This window comes from Podarcis raffonei, chromosome 11, assembly GCF_027172205.1.
Source record: "Podarcis raffonei isolate rPodRaf1 chromosome 11, rPodRaf1.pri, whole genome shotgun sequence".
NCBI lineage: Eukaryota > Metazoa > Chordata > Lepidosauria > Squamata > Lacertidae > Podarcis > Podarcis raffonei.
Genome location: NC_070612.1, coordinates 65884539 through 65907795, shown reverse-complemented (window position 1 = coordinate 65907795; position 23257 = coordinate 65884539). Strand labels below are relative to the sequence as shown.

Below are 23257 nucleotides of genomic sequence, written 5' to 3'. Positions count from 1 at the left end.
ATCAGCCTCAGTTATCATGGCCAATGGTCATTTTCTTCTTATTTATTTTAGGGGCTTATTCTAGTTTTAGGAAATATGAAAATCTGCCTCCACAGAACAGTTAAGAGCAGCTTCATGAAAAGGAGCTATCTACTTGCAGTGGATCAAATACTAGAGGATATGCAAATGTTGTTTGAAGTCAAAAGATTCCCCTTCTTTCTGTACTCAACAATCACATCTTCTAAGGGAGGGGATATTGAAACTACTTGCAGAAAAACAGATATTTTATTATAAATTGACATGGATATTTGCACGCACAGAGAAATAGGCTTTGTGTTTTCTCTAAATTTTAAAGGCCAGTTCACAATATTGCATTGTCAACACAATGTTCCATGTATGTATGTATGTATGTATGTATGTATGTATGCATGTATGGGTATCTATGAAACTTCATCTGTGGATGTTTGACCATACCAAGCTCAATGAAATGTTCCTGTCAGGGAACTGCCATCGGAACTAGAGGAGGAGGCGAGGCTCCACAGCGATGCTGGAGAGGGGCCAAGCAGTCTCCGGCTGGGGAAGAAAATCAGCGCAATACCAGGGATAGAGGGGGGCCGATGGGGGAAGCAGAGAGGAGGCTCCAGGACTCTTCGCAGGAGAGCAAGGAGAGCACAGGTCCTCCGCTGCCCACACCCATCCTGCGCAGAAGACTTCCGCGCAGGGAAAGTAGGTGGTGACTTGGCGTCAAAGAACTTCTTTGCTGGAAGAGGTTCAAGAAACGCCCACTGACGGATTCTGCTAGTGACTGAACAGCCACGGAGTGGATGGCTGTCCAGACAGAAACGGTTTAACCAGGCAACCTAGCCCAGAGCAGCGGCAACTTACACACAAGCAACCCCTAAAGCCATTACAGTTCATGAATGCAACCCAAAGCCCCTTCTGTGCAATCATGAATTTGCATCAATGTTACATATAAGCACATTCACCAAGCAGCAGATACGAACAGTTAACCAAAATAAATCAACCCATTTTTAAAGCACATTTCTATTGCATTTATTGTGATAAGAAACTTACAGACATTTGTATCTAGATTCCAACTTATATAAAATTGTTGTTGTTTGAATGGGAATAATCTTATTGCTTGATGAAAAGTACTGCAATGGATCTGGTAATAACTTTTCTCATGGAAGTGGATGTCATTATGCTTTTTAACAAGTAAGATCAATTTGCATGAGGATAAAACAATGCTCTGTAATATTTAAATCTCATTGGATGGAGGCCACACAAATTCAAAATGGAGACCACTCAAGTGAGAACAATAAAACTCCATTTACTGCAGAAGTTATATTTCTTCCTATGGGCTACAGGGATTCATTCTAGTTAGAATATTTTATTATTGTAATTATAATTGTTATTTAAAAGTAGCACTATATTTCTTCTAATACTTAAAATACAGTGTTGGTTCCTGACTTTTATTTTTGCTTCATGCTGGGTGGGACTCATTTCCCTTCAGTTCAGTGTTCATGAGAGGCAAGGTAAAAACTTTGCAAATTTGTATACATATATGTATATGGTAGGGACGCGGGTGGCGCTGTGGTCTAAGCCACTGAGCCTCTTGGGCTTGCTAATCAGAAGGTCGGTAATTCGAATCCCTGTGACAGGGTAAGCTCTCATTGCTCGGTCCTAGCTCCTGCCAACCGAGCAGTTCGAAAGCACGCCAAAAAGTGCAAGTAGATAAATAGGTACCGCTCCGGCGGGAAGGTAAACTGCGTTTCCATGAGTTGCTCTGGTTTCGCCAGAAGTGACTTAGTCATGCTGGCCACATGACCCGGAAAAACTGTCTGCATACAAACACCGGCTCCCTCGGCCTATAAAGCGAGATGAGTTCCACAACTCCAGAGTCGTCTGTGACTGGACTTAACTGTCAGGGGTCCTTTACCTTTTTTATGTATATCTGTCAGAGCTGCCCTAGGTCCCAGCTCACAAAGGACCAATGCCGCTTCGTTGTTAAGTATAAAAGTCTTTATTGAAGTTCAGTTTCACTTCCACAGCCGCAGCGCGCAGCCCTACGTCTCAAACTCTGGACCGCCGAAGCTCCGTCTGAATCTCCTCCCCCCTGACACCAGTTTAAGACTCTAGCCTTGCTCCACCTCTTCCCTTGTTCTTTCCTCCTCTGGGTCCGCCTGTCCGTCGGGGTCTTGCCCTTCCTAGACTCTTCTGACGCTGAGTCCCCTGAATCTTCCCCCTCCCTCCGGCGGGCTTTAGGACCTGGTTCCCAATCCAGGTTTCCTGCTGTCCCGCGCGCCTGTACATTTGAACTTGGCGCACACGCCCAGCCTGCCACCTTCCTTCTGACCGTTACACTGCTGCTGTCACTGCTCCCCCCTTCGGGGAGGCTAGCTGGAACTGACCGATGGGGGCGTGGCCCTGACTCATCTTCTCTCCCCGCTGGAGGAGACGCTGGTCCTGACACATGTGACTCTTCCCCCCCACTACGCTCTGGTGGGGAAGCTGGTCCTGATCCCCCGCTGCTGCTTTGGGAGTCCCCGCTGGCCCCTTGCTTCTGGTGCGTCCCCCCTGGGACCCCCCTTGCCCTCACCTTCGGCGCCCCCTTCTGGGAATCTTCTGGAGAAGCTCATGGAATCTCTCGGGTCACTGTCATACTCCCCTACGCTGCCCTCGGATTCCTCCCCTTCGCTCTCCATTTCCTCTCTCCCCTGTGCTTCTGCTCCTGAGCCCCTGACAATATGGTACTGTGAAATGGTACTGTTTTGGAGAGTATTGTGGGAACTTTTAGCACTTAGCAGTTCTTTTGTTCTTAAATGGCCTAAAATAAATCTATGAAATAAAAAAATGTACCGTATTTTTTGCTTTATAAACCGTACCGTATTTGCTTTTCCCTCCTAAAAAGTAAGGGGAAATGTGTGTGCGTCTTATGGATCGAATGCAGGCTGCGCAGCTATCCCAGAAGCCAGAACAGCAAGAGGGATTGCTGCTTTCACTGCATAGCGATCCCTCTTGCTGTTCTGGCTTCGGAGATTCAGAATACCGTATTTTTCCCTCTATAACACGCAGATTTTTTCTCCTAAAAAGGAAGGGGAAATGTCTGTGCGTGTTATTGAGCGAATGTGTGGTCCCTGGAGCCGAAAAATCAGGCAAAAATCAAATCTCGCTTCACGGAGAAGGGAAACCTGAAAAGAGGAAGCGGCTGCTTTCCTGCATTCTGCCTCAGGGTCTTACTGCCCACCCGCCTCTGTTTCGTTGCTGTGTTTGCTGAAACGGAACAAAGAGCAGGGAAAGCCCCTCCCCTCCAGGCAAGCAGAGGGGAAAACAGAGTGTCGTTCCTTCTAATTCCTCTCTGTGCTCCGGTGCTGCTGGGGGAGAGGGAGAGAGAGGGGGGAGGGAGAGAGAGGGGGAGGGAGGGAGAGAGAGAGAGAGAGAGAGAGATGGCTGGCTTGGGTGGGGGAAAACTTTTGCCTTTCTTTCCTCCCTCCTGTTAAATCCCTCTCCTGCATTCTTAGCCAGCTGCTTCTCTGCACACCCCTCTCATGTCCCTTCTTTGTTTTTCTTTCGCTCCCCACTTAAAATGTGGTTACAAAGCATAGATCCACATGGATCCTCAGGATCTTTGCATTGGGTCACCCCAAATTCACCATCAGATCACATAGCATGTCGATGGCTACAGCCTGCCTCCCCAAAATCACACACCCACTGTTGCCTGGGGCTGCAATGGTGCAAAAACGTGGTTAAAAAGCATGGATCCACATGGATCCTCAGGATCTTTGCATTGGGTCACCCCAAATTCACCATCAGATCACATAGCATGTCCATGGCTACAGCCTGCACCAAAAAAATCACGCACCCACTGTTGCCTGGGGCTGCAATGGTGCAAAAACGTGGTTACAAAGCATGGATCCACAGGAATTCTCAGGATTTTTGCATTGGGTCACCCCAAATTCACCATCAGATCACATGTCTGTGGCCACAGCATGAAGCACAAAAATGATACATCCACTGTTTCATTCAGAATGTTTTTCCCCTTGTTTTCCTCCTCTAAAAACGATGTGCGTGTTATGGTCAGGTGCGTGTTATAGAGCGAAAAATACGGTAAATAAGATACTGTATTAACAGGGGAAAGAACATTTTATTTAGAGTTCAAACATCACTGTTTTTCTCTCTTCCAAACACTATGCTAGAAAAATTAATCTGCAAAGCGTTGTTTAAGTGATCCTGATTGTACATTATGGAGATTACCCAGTGTTAAATAGATTTATAATTGTTAGGAAGCTGATATTCCTATTAACATCACGTATATTTAATTGCTTCTTTGGAGTTAGTTGTAAAAATTGATTCTTTATTTTTGTGGTGTGTGCACAGGACGTTTTAAGAAAAGGCAAGGCTTGTGTGCGCCATTTGCTTTAATTGCCTAAGACCTGGGGCCCCGAGACCTCCATTGGTCTTGGGACAATATAAAGTCTGACATGTCACTCTGCTTCTCCTTCCAAAAATAAAATTGTTAAGTAAGCGATGCCAGTGAGACAGTTGGGAAAGGGGGATAAGTACAGGTAAGGTCTGAAACAAGAACAGGAATTGGGGGAGTATGGACATCTTTATGGCTGCTATATAACCTAGCCAGCTTAGGTTAGGGTTGCCATATTTAGAAGAACAAATAAAGGACAATTTGCTAGTGGGGTGGGTGGGTGCGTGGAAAAGTGCATGTGCTGGGGTCACCAGGCGCTGGAGTGACATCGGAGGGAAGAACACAGCAAAATTTGCATGCAAAATGGGGGGGGGCATATAGAAAGAAAGAAAGCTGCCAGTTTAATAGTTTTGTTCAATATTAATAAGTTGTTTATTTTAAGAGTGGGGGAAGGATTTAGATACCTACCATAGTGAGGATCTGAAGGCACATGTAAAAGAGGGGGAAATGTTGCAGCTCACTACTTCTGCAAGCAAAAGACCCCAGAATCAATCCCCAGGATCTCTTGGTAGGACTGGTAATGATTTTTGCCTCGAAAGCTTCTGCCAGTAAGTGTTGGCAATTTTGATCTAGATGGACTAATGGTTCTGATATGCTTCCTATATTCTAAGAACCGACAATGGATTCCAAAGCTGTGGCATGTGCTGTTGTTGCAGAATCCTAGTTTTGTAATTTGAATGACTGCTAAAAATACCAGAAAATTAAAGTTTGGTTCAATTGCTGGCCTTACCCTTTCCCCTTACTTAAGATGGGCTGTTCACTTTTTTAAAAAATAATGCTTTTAAAGCTCTGTATGTTTATCTTTTAAACCATTAATTCATCAAATACCTTTCTTAAATGTCTGGAAAAGAATAGCTTTCAGATTAGCCCCACTATAAGATTATGCTTTGCCAAAACTGGGTGTGCCTACTTGGGACACCTGTTCTCGCTGCTTCATCAATTTTGTTCAGATTTTATTTTTAGAGTCTCAGACCCACCTCTAACGGGGGGAACAAGTGTATTGGAGGAAAGGCTGTAGCCAGGGTTGCCAACTTGAATAAAATTTGAGGGGCAGGTCAGCCCCCCCACTTTATCATTGATGACATGACATGGTGCATGCACATACTAGCTGTGGAATCTAGTTTTAATTAATTAATTTAATTAATTTTAATTTAATTAATTAAAATAATGTTTTAATTCATCTCGCCTCTTGTTCAGATCAGATATGAAACAAAATGCCCTCTCCATGAGAAGACTTGATTAGTCAAACGAAGCCTTTATTGGGCAATTAAATTCACTTAAAACCAAGAATTGAGAAGAATGGCCTCTAGTTTCATCTATCAATCTTTCAGGATGATGGATTTATCATGCAAGGAATGTGCAGTTTTCATTCATTTGTTGACTTTAAAATAGTCAGCATTTAAATGAGCATTTCCCCTAATATAGGTAATTTCTGCAAGCAATTTCCCCTAATATAATGCATTTCTGTAAGTTATTTTCACAAACACCTTTGTTTTCAGAATACACATTCGTGTATTTTCACAACTTTGTGAAACACATTTTTGTTTGGAGAGCTGCATCTCAAAATTTAGAGAAGTGTGAATTTTGAAAATTCACTTTTTGCTGGCACTTATGGGCTCCCTAGCACCACATGGAGCTTGTTCAGAGCCCTGAAAAATAAAGCAAGGGCTTCTTCTGGTTGCTTGGGGGGCATCTATTTTGGAGGGGGAGGGCAGACACTGCTTTGTGGTGGGGGGCATAGGAATTTTGCTAGCTTTCTCACAGCTCCTCTTGTGAGAAAGTGGTAAACTGTGGCACCCATAATAGTTTCTTAGTTTTCCTGATGTGCTTCCAGGGCCAAAAAAGTTGTGCTTTATTTTAAGTAGGTAAAGTCAAGCCTATGTCTGGTTTAAAAAGAAACAGTTGCATCCAGTGTAGAGCTAAGTAACTCATGCTATCAGTGCAAGGACTTTCGCTTGCACAATGGAAACTCCCCTCTCTTCTCACTTCCCCTTGAATTTATTCTAGAGCGCGCGCGCACACACACACACACACCCGAGCAGATTTGGAGAGGGCAGGGGTGCACATGGGAGCTGGGAATGGGGGGAAGTGCTGTTGCACAAGCGGAAATCCTTGCACTGCCACCTAAAGGTGGGAGCAGTGCAGGGAGAGAGTTTATATTTGTTCAACTGACAGCAGCCAGGGAGCAGATTGAGCAAGCTCCTAGGTCAATCTGGTGCTGCTGTGATGAGATGTATCCAGTTTCCATTTATATTATAGTAATTATTTCTACCTTTCCACCGATACATATAAATGAGCACAGAAACATTTTGTGCCAATTTGGTTTTTTTGTTGTTTGTTTTTTTGGGTAGTGCTACGTCATTGGCCATCCTAGCTTAACCCCCAACGCAGAAAAAGCGCAAGCTTTTAAAAAGTTATAATTGCTTCTTTTGTCGTGTTCCGGACACTCTTGAGAAAGCTCAGAATCCCAGAGCCACCTGTCCCTCTCTCTTCCAGGAAAGATGGCGGGTTTGGAGAAGTGGATTCACTTGGCTTCGCTTTGGCGTTGCGAGCTGCTGAAATGATGTACTTGGTGACCATGGCAATGTGGTAGGTCCTCAAGTCAGAAAGGGCTGCCACACACATGTTATATGCAGAACAGAGCTTCTCCTTGCCAGAGGATAGCACATGACTCCTCAGTGGGGGAAGGGACTGGATTTCCTCAATGAAGGCCTGATGGTGAGGGGGCATGTACTCCCTCATTCTGTGCAAAAATGTGGCTAGCAAAGGACACAGAGAAGATGAGTGAGTAGGATTAATAGTTCAACAGTGTGTGTTAATAAATATTGTACTGTTATGCAGCAGGAATGGGGGTGTTGCTGGACTCCAGCTCCCATCATCTCTGCCCATTGGCCATGCTGCTTAAGCCCAACAATGTCTGCAGGCTCAACATTTTCCCCATCCCAGTAATAAATAAAGGTCAGGATGATAAAACCATACCTGGTGAACTATACCATTTCAGACCACAGATGAATAAACTGTGTGTTTGTCTCCTCTCTTTACTGTGATCCTTTCCTACATTGGTAGCCAAAGTTGGAACTTCAACTCCCATCATCCCTAACCATTGGGCTATGTGAGCTAGGGATGATGGGAGTTGTCTACAGCATCTGAAGGGTGCTTATAAGGTGCATATTGACTGTGCATATTGAAAAGGGAAGTGGTCACCTATACGCGTGGGTTTCCATGCAACCAGGGTTCCCAATCATGGATGCGTTGCCTGCTGCCATGTGTTGGAGGCTGGAGCCGTTGCTTCCTTGGCAGCCCTTCATCCAGCAGTACCGGCTTGCCCCCACAACTGCAGGTGCCTGGGGCCTCACGCAATCACCAGGTTCCGCACACATGCCGTGGGGGAAACGCTCTACATCTCCATGCCCCCTGGCATGTGCTTGTTATGTTATCAAGTGTGGGCGTGCACATGGTGGGGTGGTGTAACACGTGCACACCAGGGCACCCATGGCTCCTCTACTGTGTCGCCTCTACAGTGGCCTCAGTGAATAGGGTTAGGGTTAGAGTTAGGAAGGAACTGGCAGCGGCTGTCCTCTGGGGTCTTCTGGGTTCTGCACCTGCCAGGCATGATTCAGAGTGGGTCCCTTCCCACCCCATGATGGAGTTGGAGTCCCACTTCAACTGTCAGGTAAGGCTGATTTGATCCCCCTCCTCTTGTTCTCAATCTAGATATTCACTCATTCCTTCTTCCCTGGGGCAGGGGTGCACCATTTTGTGGTTCACTTCAGGTGCCAAAATGTCTTGGGACAGCCCTGCCACAGACCATCTACACAAACCACATGCAGTGCATGTATGTCTCCAGTTCATCAAAGTAACAGACTTACTGCTTTCCAGAAAGCAACAGACTTACTGCTGGATTCCAAGAAGTTCGTCAAAGGTGTGCAGTGTGGTGCTTTGTGCTGCACTCGCCCCAGAGTACACCAGAGGCTTGTCCGAGATACCCTCATAGATCAGCCCTTCTGGCAGGGCAGGACTGTCCTTCCATCTAAAAGGAAGTAAAGGCAGTGAGAGATTGCGTCTCAAGGAGCTGCATGGTAGATCCAATTATGTGTGGTGGCCAGGGATCGACGGAGAGATAGAGGCCTGGGTCAAACACTGCCAGGCCTGCCAAGAATCCCGCCCAGATCCCCCAAAGGCAGTCCTGGGAGTCCGCCCGAGCACCATGGTCACGCCTGCATGTGGACTTCACTGGCCCCTTTCAGGGGAAAACATTCTTCATAGTGGTGGACTCCTACACCAAAAGCTGGAAGTCGCACTGGTACCGTCCACTTCCACAACCGCAGCCATCCGGGTACTATGCAGGCTATTTGCAATCCACAGGCTCCCTGACACTCTCGTCTCAGACAATGGGACCGCATTTACGTCAGGAGAATTCCAAACCTTCACAGCGCAGAATGCCATCCGCCACATCCGTTCGGCGCCATTCCACCCTGCCACCATTGGCCAATTAATTTTGTAATGAATGATTTTAGAGTGTTGTTTGTGTTGTACTTTTGTACTGTTTTATTGTTGTTAGCTGCCCTGAGCCCGGCTTCGGCTGGGGAGGGCGGGATATAAATAAAATTTATTATTATTATTATTATTAAGCAGAACGCATGGTGCGGACCACCAAGGACACCCTCCGCCACATTGCCACATTCCTTCTAGCACAGCACAGCACCCCCAGCTCAACGACTGGCCGGAGCCCTGCTGAACTACTAATGGGTCGGTGCCTTGCAATCAGATTGGACCGCCTTCACCCCGATAGAGCTCAGGATGAGGTAGTGGTGGGGGACGGCAGGAACCCCCGAACCTTCGTGGCCCAGGACCCAGTGTACGCAAAGAACTTTGGGGCAGGCCCAGCATGGGTACCCGCCACAGTCACCAGGGTCACTGGCCCCGTGTCGTACGAGGTGCTAACGGATGGGGGGCAATGCTGGTGCCGCCACTGCGACCAGACACAGCGACAATTCCCAGGAGAAAACCAGGAGGAGGACAGGTCAGAGGAGTCCCAAAGGAACAGTGGGGCAGTGAGACCCACAGAACAGGAGGGGCCAGCAGGAGAGGCAGAATCAGTAAATACAGAGAGGACCCGCGAGGCCGAAAGGACACCGGAACCAGAACCACGACTGAGCGAGCGGGTTGCACCAGACCAAATGGCCCCATCACAGCCAGAATCCTTGGAACACGAGCCAGAACCTGAACCCCGGACCAGGGAACACGCCAGGCCGCAACGCACACGTAGGCCGCCGGCGTACCTTGAGGACTATGAATGCGACCTCCCGGGCAGGACTGGAACTTACAGGGGAGCGGTGTTATGTACTGAGCTGAATAGGATCCAAACTGCAGCAGTCTGATTGGTCCTAGAACAATAGGATCCAAAATGCAGCAGTCTGATTGGTCCTAGAACAATAGGATTCAGAATGCAGCAGTCTGATTGGTCCTAGAACAATGCAGCAGTATGATTCGTCGGCAGGAGCCACCCAATCCAGCTCCAGATAGAAGTGAATCCACAACCTGATTGGTCTACAGGAGAATTCCGGAATTAGCCAATCATGTGCAGCCCATTGTGTAAATAATGTATATAAAGCAGATACTTTGAGGGGACTTTCATTCCCTCCTCACCACTATGAGCTGAATAAAGAGCATGAAATCCACTCTCGACTCTGAGTATATTTCACAGACCATTGGCACACCTTTCTCATTATTTATCTACACTGACTGTGGCTCTCTAAGATTTCGGACAGAAGTCTTTCTTAGCCCTACCTGGGATTGAACCTGGGACCATCTGCAGCCAAAGTAGATGCTCTATCACTGAGAAACAGTTCTTCCTCAACAGCTTCCTCTGCTTCTCCACCCTTAGCCAACCCCCTTCTTGGCAGCTGCAGGTATCATTGGATGTGTCATTTTCTCCAGCAGAGAAAACTACATAACCCCATAGGGCTAATGGGGCACTGTCCCAATAATTTATGTCAGCCCCTATCTGCCTGCTTTCTGAGTTAGTCCAGAGTAGGGGTTGGCAAACTAAGGCCTGGGGGCTGGATGTGCCCCCCCCGGCTTGTAAATCCGGCCTGCGGACCCTGCCGCATGGATGCTGCAGACGCCTCGCCACGCGGGGACTGACTTCTGTGACGTTGGGACAGCTTCTGGGCGGGCGGCGACACTGGCGCGGCTTCAGATTGGCTGCAGGAAGTTCCTGCAGCCAATCCAGAGCCTTGCTGTCTGCACGCTGAGGTAAACCTGGTGCGGCCATGGATGGAGAGGGTGGGTGGCAGGCGGGCAGCAGGACATACGCATACATAAATTAAACTGGATATATGATTGTTTAACATGACTGAGAATCGATCAGCCAGGGACTGAGGACTTTGAGAGTTTATGATCAGAATGTGGAAAATATGAAAACAACAAGAGGGCAGAAATATCTGAGATGAGTTCTTCAGAGGTCCAGAATATGGGAAGTCTATGTGAAATTTAATAATTAACAATTCGGATTGTAATTTGGTTGTTTTTTAATTTAATTTTTTTTGAATTGGATTATGATTTGATTTGTTATAAACTGAAGGTTCTTAATGGAAAATTAATAAAAATAAATTAATAAATAAATAAATTCAGTGATTTGGATGTTTGGAGTCACTAAGGCCATTGGTATGAAATTTTCCACTCCCCTTTCTAGCAGGGAAGAGGAAGAATCCGGTGGCATTTACCAGTCTTTTGGGGCCTGTTAAAGACATTCCTCTTTCAACAAGCCTTTTAGGTTGAGATTTTTTTATCCCAGTTAGTATGTGTAATGGATTAGAATTGATTTTATGTATGTGTTGTTGTTTTAATGTTTTTAATGTTTTAGCCGCTTTTATACAATGCATACAATTGTTTTGCATATGCTTTTATTGCATTTTAAATAATTTCAAGATGCCTTGTGGGAAGCAACAAAAAGTTAATAAAAAGTTATCCTTGATGTTTTCACTGTGGACTCACCTCAACTTATTTTACAGGAAATGATGCATAAATGGAATCAAATGCACAAAGAAATAAGAGCAGCATGTGTGGCTGTTTCTAGAGTGCGGATTTTCTCAAGAGTGTACCCCTGCTTATCCTCTACTCCTACTTGGAAAACGTTTGGAGAGCAAAAAGTATACATGCTGTACTTTGCAATTAAAGCAAATGGTACACAAATGGTTCAGTGTCAGTTCCCTGTTAGAATTTATCTGGAACCCTCAATGCCCTCCCTCCAAGCCTTGCCTTTTCTTAAAACCTCCTGGGCACATACCACAAAAATAAATAATCCATTTTTACAACTAACTCCAAAGAAGCAAAGAAATATACGTTGTACTATCAGCTTCCTAACAATTATAAATCTATTTAACACTGAGTAATCTCCATAATGTACAATCAGGATCACTTAAACAACACTTTGCACATTAATCTTTATTTCTAACTTTTTCAAGCATGGTGTTTGGAAGAGAGAGAAAAACAAAGTAATGTTTGAACTCGAAATAAAATGGTTTTTTCTGTTAATACGGTATTTTTATATATTTTTTTATTTCATAGATTAATTTTAGGCCTTTAAGAACAAAAGAACTGCTAAGTGCTAAAAGTTCCCACAATACTCTCCAAAGCGTGAACATTTCACGTGAACATTTTACCTTGCCTCTCGTGAAGGAAATGAGTCCCACCCAACATGAAGCAAAAATACAAGTCAGGTCATCAGGAACAAACACTGTATTTCAAGTATTAGAAGAAATATAGTGCTACTTTTAAATAACAATTATAGTTATAATTACAATAATAAAACATTCTAACTAGAATGCATCTCTGGAGCCCATAGGAAGAAATATAACTTCCACAGTAAAAGGATAGTAGCATTTGAATATTGGTCACACCTGAGTGGTCTCCATTTTGCATTTGTGTGTCCTCCATCCAATGAGATTTAAATATTGCAGAGTAATATGTGATCCTACTTGTTAAAAGCATAACAACATCCACTTCCACGAGAAAAGTTTTTACCAGATACATTACATCAAGCAGTAAGATTATTCCGATTCAAACAACAATAATTTTATGCAAGTTGGAATCTACTTACAAATGTCTGTAAGTTTCTTATTACAATAAATGTGATTGAAATGTGCTTAAAACTTGGGTTGACTTGTTTTGATTAACTGTTCGTATCTGCTGCTTGGTGAATGTGCTTATGTAACATTGATGCAAATCCATGATTGGTCAGAAGGGGTTTTGGGTTACATTCAGGAACATTTCCATGAGCTTGGTATGATAAAACATCCACAGATGAAGTTTCATAGATACCCATACATACATACATACAAATAGGGAACATCTGGTGACAATGCAATATTGTGAACTGGCCTTTAGAATATTGGAGAAAACACAAAACTCTTTTCTCTGTGCGTGCAAATATCCATGTCAATTTATAATAAAATATCTGTTTTTCTGCAACTAGTTTCAATACCCACTCCCTTATAAGATGTGACTCAGCTCCTTGTTGAGTCTTGTACAGAAAGCAATCTTTCCAAAATGTGTTCATGAGAAATTGTGGGGAAATTTTACAATTTGGAACAGTATTTGCATATCCTCTTGTATTTGATCCACTGCAAGTAGATAGCTCCTTTTCATGAAGCTGCTTTTAACTGTTCTGTGGAGGCAGATTTTCATATTTCCTAAAACTAGAATTAAGGAAAGAGCCCCTAAAATAAATAAGAAGAAAATGAGAATAGAAGTGACTGGACAAGTAAGTAAGTAAGTAAGTAAGTAAGTAGTAGTAGTAGTAGTAGTAGTAATAATAATAATAATAATAATAATAATAATAATAATAATAATAATAATAATAATAATATACCCCACCCATCTGGCTGGGTTTCCTTACAGCACATAAAAAATCGTAAAACATTAGACACTAAATTTTTTTTGCTACAGAGTTGCCTTCAGATTTTGGTTAGCCAAAATGTTGTTGGACTCATGATAACTGGTTCACTCATCATCTGGAGTGAACCACACTGGCTACCCCCGTCCTATGCTGTATTTTGCTATGGTGTGGGGGAAAGGGAGTTTCTTATACCTTGAAATACTGTTAACTTTCACAATAGGTTTATACAGCTCTGGGATCTTCCTCTCAATCATTGGTCTGAGGTTCTCTTTCAACTTGTTGTAGTTCTTTTTCAGTTCTTGTTGATATTCCCTTTGGTCAGCAGTAATTAGACATTTATTTTTCTCCACTGCTTCACCACATCTGTTCCCAAAAAATGAAGAAAACAATTTTGCTGATTAATATAACCGCACAGTATTGGACCATGTGCATCTTGTAATAAAGTTTCATTATTGGCTGGGACTGAACATGAAGATTTGGAGTTACTTTTTAGTCTTGTTACCAGGATCAATTTAGTGTCCAATGGGACAATAATTTCATCAGAGGCTGCATTCCATGCTACAGTGGGGATTGTGCAATTTGTTTATATCTTTGCTGTGAAGCCACCTAACGCACAAGAATGTGCCGACACAGATTTAGTATAATTGCAATTTTAACAGATTTTACTTTGCCACGTTACTCACCTCATTATGAATTCTTTGAAGCATAACCTCAGCTTGTTGTGATGTCGATAAAGTTTTGGATCCTCTGGAATTTCAGCCAGGAACACTTGAGCTACTTCTAGTGGTCCCTTATGGAAGAACATAAAATTGTATTACATAAAGCATATTTCATGAGGAAACGGATGATCAGGTATCAACCAGAATTACTATCATGTAAAACCCATTAAATGGCAAAAAAATCTAGTCAGATTTCAGGAAGGCACAACTTTCAGGGCAACTCAGTTGCAACAGGAGGGAGTAGGAGAGGATTTCAGTGGGACAGTACTCAAAAAGAGGAATTGGTAAGAAAATGCCTTTGGACACCCAGCTTTCTCTAACCCTTGAGAATCTAGGTATTATAGGATGATTGGGCTGCAGTTTTCATGTTTGGGCCTAAGAAGTCACTGGGATTAGTGACAAGGAGATGTCAGACTCCTTTAATAGGAGGATTAATCTACACCATTAATAGGTGTAGGTGTGTGCCATTTTAATGTTTTGTTTATGCCACTAACATGGCTAAGCAGAGAGAAGAAAAGAAGAAGAATCAACAATATTCTGACAATATACCTGATTTACTGTGGCCCCCACAGAACCTTGAAGCACCATCTGCAGCATTTTGGGATCTGGTGGCACCTGTCTGGTGGCAACAGCCAGTTCAAGCGTTTTCTTTTGCATGTCTTCAATAGCTACTTCAATTGGCATCAAAACAAACTGAAATTACAGAGGGACAGGTATGTTGCAACAAAGAAACTGCAAATAACAGTTGCCACAAGGATGACAAGCTGTTTTTATGTCGTTGTTTTTTAAGCCAAAAGTAGATAGCATGGTCTTTCCACTCTCTGCCACTTGGTAAAAGACTGGCAAAAGAGTTAAATGGGAGGAAGTTAAGTGAACCACTTCCATCAGACAGCTTAAATGAAAGAAGAGTAGGGAAAGCAGAAATGACAATTTTAAGAGTGTCCAGTCCCGCATGCTGTAGCTCAGTTTTTTGTGATTTAATATTTTGTCTTAGTACTACTGCACATTTTATTTTAGTTCTATTGCTTTGGAAGCAGACATTACCTCCTCCTTTTGAATGACATTGATTCTAGTTTTGATGTAGGGGAAAGCATGCATTGTGGTCAAAATGGTCTTCCTCTTATACTGCTCACTCAGTTCTCCTCGTGGCCGTCCATCCCGAGTGAAAGGGGTGGTATACATAAATCGTCGGAGGTTGAAGTTTTTCTCAAAATGGGTCACTCTGTCTTTCATCTCATAGTCATCAAAATAGGGTTCCACAAAGGTAATTTGTATGTAGGCCTGGAAAGACAGGGAAATGGAAAAATGTTTTACATGTAAGCTTATGTCAATAAAAATTATTTAAGCATGAAGCTGAACCTGCAACTGAGAGACATATTATGCTACTCACACAACTAACATAAGATGTTTAGATGGAAGAATGAAGGTATCCTTCTACAAACAGTCCCTATAAGCAAAGAAGCTTGAAGTGCTGGCTTGCCCCTTGATTTTCCCTATGGCATCATAATCACTTGTGCACCAAACTGAGAGCAAGCAAGGCAACTTGTTTCCAGCGGGAGCTTTTCTTTCCAAAGCCAAACCAGACAGCTTCTCCAACTGCCGGGGCTAAATGCTCTAAAGCTGATTTGCACAAGCTCTGCTTATTGGAGGAGGTGGGAGGACAGCACCCTATATTGCAACCTGGTTTCTTCTCCCCCTCATTATAAAAATATTGTGGGGTTAAGGGAAGATAAAGAGTTTGAGGCAAACAACAGAAGATAAAAGGTTTTCCCAGGAAGCTGACAGACAATAGCCTCTGTCAGCTGGGACAGTGTATAGAAGGAGCCAGGTCTTTTTTATTATATAAAACCAGAGAAGAACGGGTGTAGCCAGGATTTATTTATTTATTTATTTATTTTCAGGGTATTACTTTTGTTAGCAGGGGGCAGAACCTAGCTATCTGGTCATTTAATTAAGTGTTTTTATTTATTTACTTAATCGGGGAGGGAGCTGCACCCTCTGGCTACACCTATGCAGAGAAGTTTGCCATATGAACTGTGTGTAATGTGCATCTAGGTTCTAAAGAACTGGACATATATATTGACGGACTGTAGGTATTTTTGGTTCATCCGTCACTCAAGAGTCCCAAGGGAGCAAACAACATTAAAACCACAATTAGCAATAAATATTTAAAACAAAACAAATCAACACCATAACATTAATAACAATTGCAAATTGTTATTAATTAACAGGCTGCAGAGGTAGTGGTGGTGGGAAATAGCACCATGCATTTCATCCCTCCACAAAAGCCTGGGCAAACTTGGTTGGACTGGTCATGATGATCGTCTTCCAAAGCAACTACCCTATTCCAAACTTAAAAATGGAAAGCGTAATGCTGGTAGTCAACAAAAGAAGTTTAAAGGTCTCAAGGCAAATCTAAAAAAATGTAGTATAAACACCAAAAACTGGGAAACACTGTCCTGTGAGTGCTTCAACTGGAGAGCAGCCTTTACCAAACACCTTTGGGCTTTGAAAATGATTGAACTCAGGACGAAAGGGAGAAACGTGCTAAAGCACATTCGGCAAACCCTCACATCAAATCAACCCAAAAAACAAGGGTTTCGCCACCCACCGTCTCAGATTTTGATGAAACTAGGTGTACACCCTTCCCTTATGGTTGAAAGAAAGCCCCTTGATTTTTCTTACCTCTATCGCAAACGGTTTTAATTTTATAGCAAATTTCATGAAATCTGTGTTTCTGTCCCTCTTGAGATCCTCGGCCTTGTGTGCATTTTTTTTCCTTTTTCTCCATAACCAATGATCAGATCTCTTTGAAATTTTACACAGAGCTCAATAACATGATGAGGATTTCAGGAAAAAAAATACACCAGCACTCAAAAGGTTTTATAAATGCCTTTAAAATGTATAAATGTAGAATTTTTTTGGTGGAAAAACTAGGTTTAGAAAACATAAATTTTCAGTGTTAGTGCACGATGTTTTTGATGGTGAAAATCATCTTGCTCTTTCTCCACAAAGAATAAAATTTATGGGTCTCTTATGCCTTGTAACAAAATTTTACATTTTTTGGACATCGTGGGGGGGAAATGGCTACTGGGTACAACTTTCCTACAATCCATAGCTGTAATAGAAAAAAATAATGAAACAAACTTGTTCATCTTAAAATTTAAAATATTAGTTAAAATATTAGTTATTACCGGGGGGGGGGGGGAGTTCAAAAGTGCAGACTTGTTTTTCAGTTTGGGGGTATTTAAAACTATGAAAATTGGCTATATCTTGAAATCAATCTAAAAAAAAAAATCAGTCAGAAACTTTAAATGTTGACATGTAAGGAAATAAGACCTAGCAAGAAAATGATTAAAAGAATGTAAAATTATGCATTGTAATTTGAGTACATCAAATTAGGCTTAAATTATGTTTTTAAAAAATATTCATTTCAGAAATATTAAAAATATGAGACATTTTAAAATGTTTTCTCAGATTGCAGTTCAGAGAAGTCTTTTGTATATGCTATATGAGGTGAGGGGAGAGACTTCCCCCTGCCTTGCCCCCCCACAGGGAGCGCTTATAAGGAAGAACTGTGGGGGGCAAGGCCTTCTTCCACCTTGCAGTCAATCAGTGTGGTGTACTCTTATAATTTATCCAATCTTTGATTTTTTGGGTGCTAGTTCTTGCTGGAATAAGATGGAAAATTCAATATGTAGTGTGGGAGAGTTAACTGCTAGTGAATGCTGTAAGTTAACTTTCAGTCACAGAAAGGGGATTGAGAATGTTAGAGACTTCCGGTCAGCGCCAGCGACAATGGCGGCACTCTTCTGATCTTCCAGGGGAGCAGCTCCGGGAATTGAGGGTCTGCTGCTGCGGTGAAAGCAGCGACCCGATAGAAACCACAGGCAGTAAGAGCCTGTGGACCTGGGATCCGGCTGACACCTTGAGCGCCTCTCTGGCTCGTGAGGAGACCTCTTTCCGAGGCTCCGTCGTGAGGCTGGGTGAGTGCGCGGTGTTTTGGATCAACCGCTACGTTCCCGGAGTGAAGCCGCACAGCCGTTGTCGGAGAGTGCTGATTTCTTTCTGGACAATTTGGTTTGAAGAAACAACTACCCGTGAGTAGAACCAATTAAAAGAGCTAAGATAAGATTAAAGGTGCAAGGACTTAAATATTGATTGGAGTCTTTTAAAAAGAAAAATTAATCTGGCGTTAATAGCGGGAAAGTGTAAACAGGAAGTCCACTTTCCGCTCTTGTATATCATCTGAAGCAAAGGCACCATAAGCAAAGATCCTGCAATTTTATTTGCAAGTTTAAATATTCGCAGTTTTAAAGTTTTTTCTTTTTTTTGGGAGAGTCTTTGTTTTCAACAATATTGGACCTAAAACCTTTTCATCACTGACCTGGGAACAGGCTGTCTGAAGTATTATTTTTAAAAAAGAAAAAAGACTAGTAAAATTATTACCATTTGGACAATTGGAAGCGTTAGAAGTTTAAAAGTTACAGTTTCATCTTTCCCTTTCTGCATTTAAAATGGAGTCTTGATACATTCTCTTCTCCTTGTTTACTTCTTCACGGATCTGACATGGCATTTGGAATATAACTTGTATCCCTCTAGTGGGGAAACTTGGAAAATTTTGAAACTGTTACAAATAACTTTCAGATGAAAGTGGCAAATGGAAGCGTGAGAATTAACCTTGAACAATAAAATGCAGACCTCGGAAGCAATAATAAACCTACTGTACAAGATAAATTGCCAGCTGGAAGGCCTTCAAAAGAAACTTGATTTTATAAATGGACGGGACAGTGGACAACAGGAAAAGAACTCTCTTGATCAGGCTGACTTATTGGAAGGAAAGGATGGAGGAGAGAGTGAAGCTATATTTGAGCCATCTAGGAATGCACAACTGCAAACTGTGGATTATAAATTAAGGACAGATGGTAAAGATATGGCAGATGGACAGGCGGAGACTACAGGATGCCAATCCGGTCTGATCAAGTGGAAGGACTCTGTCTTATATGGATTTTGGGACTGTGGAGATATGGACATGGACTTGAGTTTAAAAGAGATGGATGGACTTTGGGTCTGTGGGACTAGAGGTATTTGGATATATCTCTTGAAGAGTAACATCAATTATAACCCCACTTGTGGAATTTTGGTTGACCTACAGAAAGATTGCAATTTTAATGCTAGGATGAAATTCTTTAGAGATGAGTCAGACGAAATGAGAGAGTATAAAAGAGAAATGAAAGGGTATAAACGAAATATGCAGAAGGGACTGGGAGGAAATCTAAGAGCCTCTGTTATTAGATTTCCAGATTAAGCAACAATATGGAATTCGACGGGAAGGCCAGGCAGCCATTGGGACCAGGGGGGTGATGGGGGGGAAAATTTGGGGAAAGCAAAGTGTGTAAATTTCATTTTAAGTTTAAAAGTTATAGTAAATTGCCAAAGTGTTGGTGAAACTATATAACGGTGGATATAGGTTTATTGGACTTTGTATAAATTGGGTGAGACTTTATACAATTACTTTTGGATAACTATGATGCTATTGAAGATTAAGAAAAAGTTTAAATATATCAATTAAATATATGGGAGGGATTTGCTGAAACAATATTTGAAGCGGAATACAAAAGTGGGAGGTGTGAGGAAGTCATAGAAACAAGCAAATGAAAGATGGGTTTAAATGTATTATTTTGTTTTTTGTTTTTTCTTTTTGTTGTATGTCCTTTTTTGTCTTTTTCTCTTTTTTTGTATTGTTGAAAATCAATAAATATTATTAAAAAAAAGAGAGAATGTTAATTGTTTAAGCGAAGAGGACAGAGAGCTGTTACATTTAAAACTGAAGCTAAAGCTGAAGACTTAGAAACCATTTGCTTACATTACCAAAGTGTATATTTGAAGAAATTTGAATCTCGCCAAAAAAAACCCTACAGGGATCCTTTTAAAAAGCACAAAGGACCAGTCAAAAAATATCTACGCTCTGTAACGCTCTGTAACGTTACAGAAGTCTAAAGATTTGCTAGAGACAGGAATTAAAGTAAAGCCAGGCCATAAATTGTGCAGAAGATGTAGACAAATTATTTATAGCAGCGATGTAAATCAAAGTGATGTTGAAGATAGTTGCGTTCAACCTGAAGATATAAGTTTAGAAGAAAAGACCTGTTTGGAGAGAAGAGAAGCCATAGAAAAGCTGAACACATCCCTTTAAAATTACATGGTTTATCTGAACACTGCAAGACAAAGAGGAAGATAGAAAAGTTTGAGGAAAATATTCATGATAAAATGAAAAAAGTGCTACAGGTTGAAATCCCAACTAAAGAGACCGAAGCACAGATGGTGATTACAGATAAAGTGAGTGACATGGACAAACTTGTAGAGGTGATGAAATATTCCATAAAATGCAGAAGAAGCAAATCCAGATGCTGACCATTCCTGCTTCTCTTTCATGGCCATGAAGAAAAATTCAATAAACATTTAGTGTATCTGATTATTCAGTTCGCCAGGCACAGAAACATTTTAAAGAGGAATTTTAGCTGAACCAGATCCCAGAGGTGGAAAAAAGCTTCCATCTGAAACTGTAAGCAAGGTTCTAAACTTTTATCACAGTGACGAGCAGTCCAGAATAATGCCAGGAATGAAAGATAGGAGTATCATAGGAAGTGGCTAATACTGGGCAACCTCTGAGAACTGTATGCAGGCTTCAAGAAGGAATATCCCAGTGTTAAAGTAGGTTTCTCAAAGTTTTGTGCTTTGAGTGGTGTGTTTTCGCTGGTTCTAGTGGAGCCCACAATATATGTGTGTGTACCATTCACCAGAATCCCATTTTACATCTGCATGTGTCACAAATACAAGGACATAATGAAGCTTCTAGTCTGTGAGGATCCAAAGAGGGAATGCATGTAATAAATGTCCTGCAAAGAATAATCTTGATAAGATTTTGATGGAAGTGACCCCATTGAATTTTCTCAATGGATTTCCACAGATCGAATACACTTGATCAAAACCACTTCAGCATTAGATGAGTTCATTGATGATCTAACAGACAAAATAGAACGTTTGATTCCTTTCATAGCAAAGTCACAGTCTTCCTTCCTTAAAAATTTAAAGGAAAACCTTCCATCACACACTGCTGTTATTCTACTAGATTTCAGTGAAAACTGTTCATTCATCATCCAATATGAGGTACAAGGACTTCTGATTCTTGTACTTTGCATCCTGTGGAGGTGCATTTTAAAAGCCCAGACAGAGAGAAGTTGATCTCATCCCACTGCATTGTTTCTGATGATTTAAAGCATGATGTGAATACAGTATACAAAACTCAAGAATATAATTTTCCTCACATCAAACAGATACATTACTTTAGTGACGGCTGTGCAGCACACTACAAAAATAAGTTCAACTTCCTAAATCTCTGTCATCATCAGGAAGATTTCCAAATAAACGCACAGTAGTCTTTCTTTGCTAGTCATGGCAAGTCAGAATGCAACGGTATTGGTGGAACTGCTAGAAAAGAGAGTCTTGACAAGCAGATTACTACTCCAAAAACATTTTTTTATTTCTGTGAAAAATATATATGAAAAGGTCAAATTCCATTATATTGCAAGGGAAGACATGGACATAATCCACTCTTCCTTCAAAATCCATTTCAGAGATGTGCACACACTCCCTGGAACTCGCAATCTCCACAACTTTAAACCACTCAATTCTACAGGCAAAATTGAAGCAAGAATGATCATTGATAAAGAGCCCTCCCTCACTTTCAACCTGAGGAGCCTCCCCAAACTTTCTGTGAATGCTGATGATCTGTATCCTGGATGTTTTGTCGCTTGCAAGTATGATCATTTGTGATACTTTGGAATGATATCAGAGATTAATCAAGACAAGGGAGATGCTTTTGTAAAATTTCTTCAACCAGCCATCTTGCCAAAGGTTGCAGGCAGCTTTACCTGCAGCAATTGCATGTTGATTGCCCTCTTAGAAGACAAAGTCCAGCAACTGGAGGAATGTGTAGCTACACTTCAAAGAATTAGAGAGCTGGAGCTCTTCTTGGAAGCAACAGAGCACACTGTCTCCACCAAGGAGGTGACAGGGGACTCCCCTGAGAAGGAGGCTAGTTCACCAACACAGGAGCCAGATATATGGAGAAACGTGACTCAAAGTAGGAGGCCCAGGGTTCGCTCTGATTGTTTAGAAATACACAATCGCTTTGAGGTCCTCTCCCCTAGCATGGAAGACGAAGAGCAGACTCCATTTGAGGATCTCTCCCTCATTACAGTCGATCAGGTATATGAAGACGAGCAGCAAAGTCAGTCCTCAGGGAATGTGCAGGCGACCTTGGAATGGACAGCTCACGGAAGAACCCTGACCAGACCTAAGAGGAGGCGTGTAGTGGTGATAGGGGATTCCTTACTGAGGGGAACAGAAGCAGTGATCTGTGGGCCTGATAAGATGTATCGGGAAGTGTGCAGTCTCCCTGGGGATAAGATCCAAGATGTAACGGAACGACTGCAAGGAATCATAAAACCCACTGACAAATACCCCTTCCTCTTGGTTCATGTGGGAACCAATGACACTGCAAGCAATAGCCTCCAGAAGATCAAAAGAGACTACGAGGCTCTGGTCAGGAAATTGAAGCAATTAAATGCACAAATTGTCATCTCATCTGTCCTCCCAGTTGAATGACGTGGCCCAGGGAGAGAGGGAAAAATAGTGGAAGTGAACAGCTGGCTTCGCAAATGGTGTAAACAGGAATGGTTTGGATTCTTAGATCACGGACTGCAGTTTCTTGAAGATGGACTTCTGGCAAGCGATGGGCTGCACCTCACAACGGTTGGGAGGAATGTTTTTGCCAAAAATCTCAGAAACCTCATCAGGAGGGCTTTAAACTGACTAATGTGGGGGAGGGAGACAGTGCTCCTGAAGGCAGGAGTCTATCAATTGATGAAGATGATCATCCAAATGTCATAGACCAAATGGAGCAAACAGCACGCAGACCTAGTGGTGGGAGGAAAAAATCCTTAAATAAGAGACACGGGGGAATGATTAATGGAGTTCAATGTCTGTACACTAATGCGCAAAGCATGGGAAATAAACAAGATGAGCTTGAGCTCTTGGTACAGCAAACTAAATATGACATAATAGGCATCACTGAAACCTGGTGGGATAAGTCCCACGATTGGAATGTAATAA

The 23257-nt window shown here is 42.3% G+C and overlaps 1 protein-coding gene across 4 annotated transcripts in view; it reads right to left on the bottom strand.

Annotated features, from left to right (window-relative positions):
* Positions 1-12980: 12980 nt before the first annotated feature.
* DOCK8 (dedicator of cytokinesis 8) overlaps positions 12981-23257 on the bottom strand; it is a 144824-nt gene continuing 134547 nt past the window's right edge. For 3 of the 4 annotated variants that reach the window (XM_053408024.1, XM_053408026.1, XM_053408028.1), the window contains 5 exons: positions 15125-15361; positions 14630-14773; positions 14045-14151; positions 13554-13724; positions 12981-13182 (listed from right to left, as the gene is read on the bottom strand). In XM_053408024.1, the coding sequence (XP_053263999.1) occupies positions 13122-13182; positions 13554-13724; positions 14045-14151; positions 14630-14773; positions 15125-15361 (720 nt within the window). In that variant the 3' untranslated portion in view covers positions 12981-13121. The remainder of the gene's footprint in view (positions 13183-13553; positions 13725-14044; positions 14152-14629; positions 14774-15124; positions 15362-23257) is intronic. The other variant, XM_053408025.1, reaches the window with a different exon arrangement.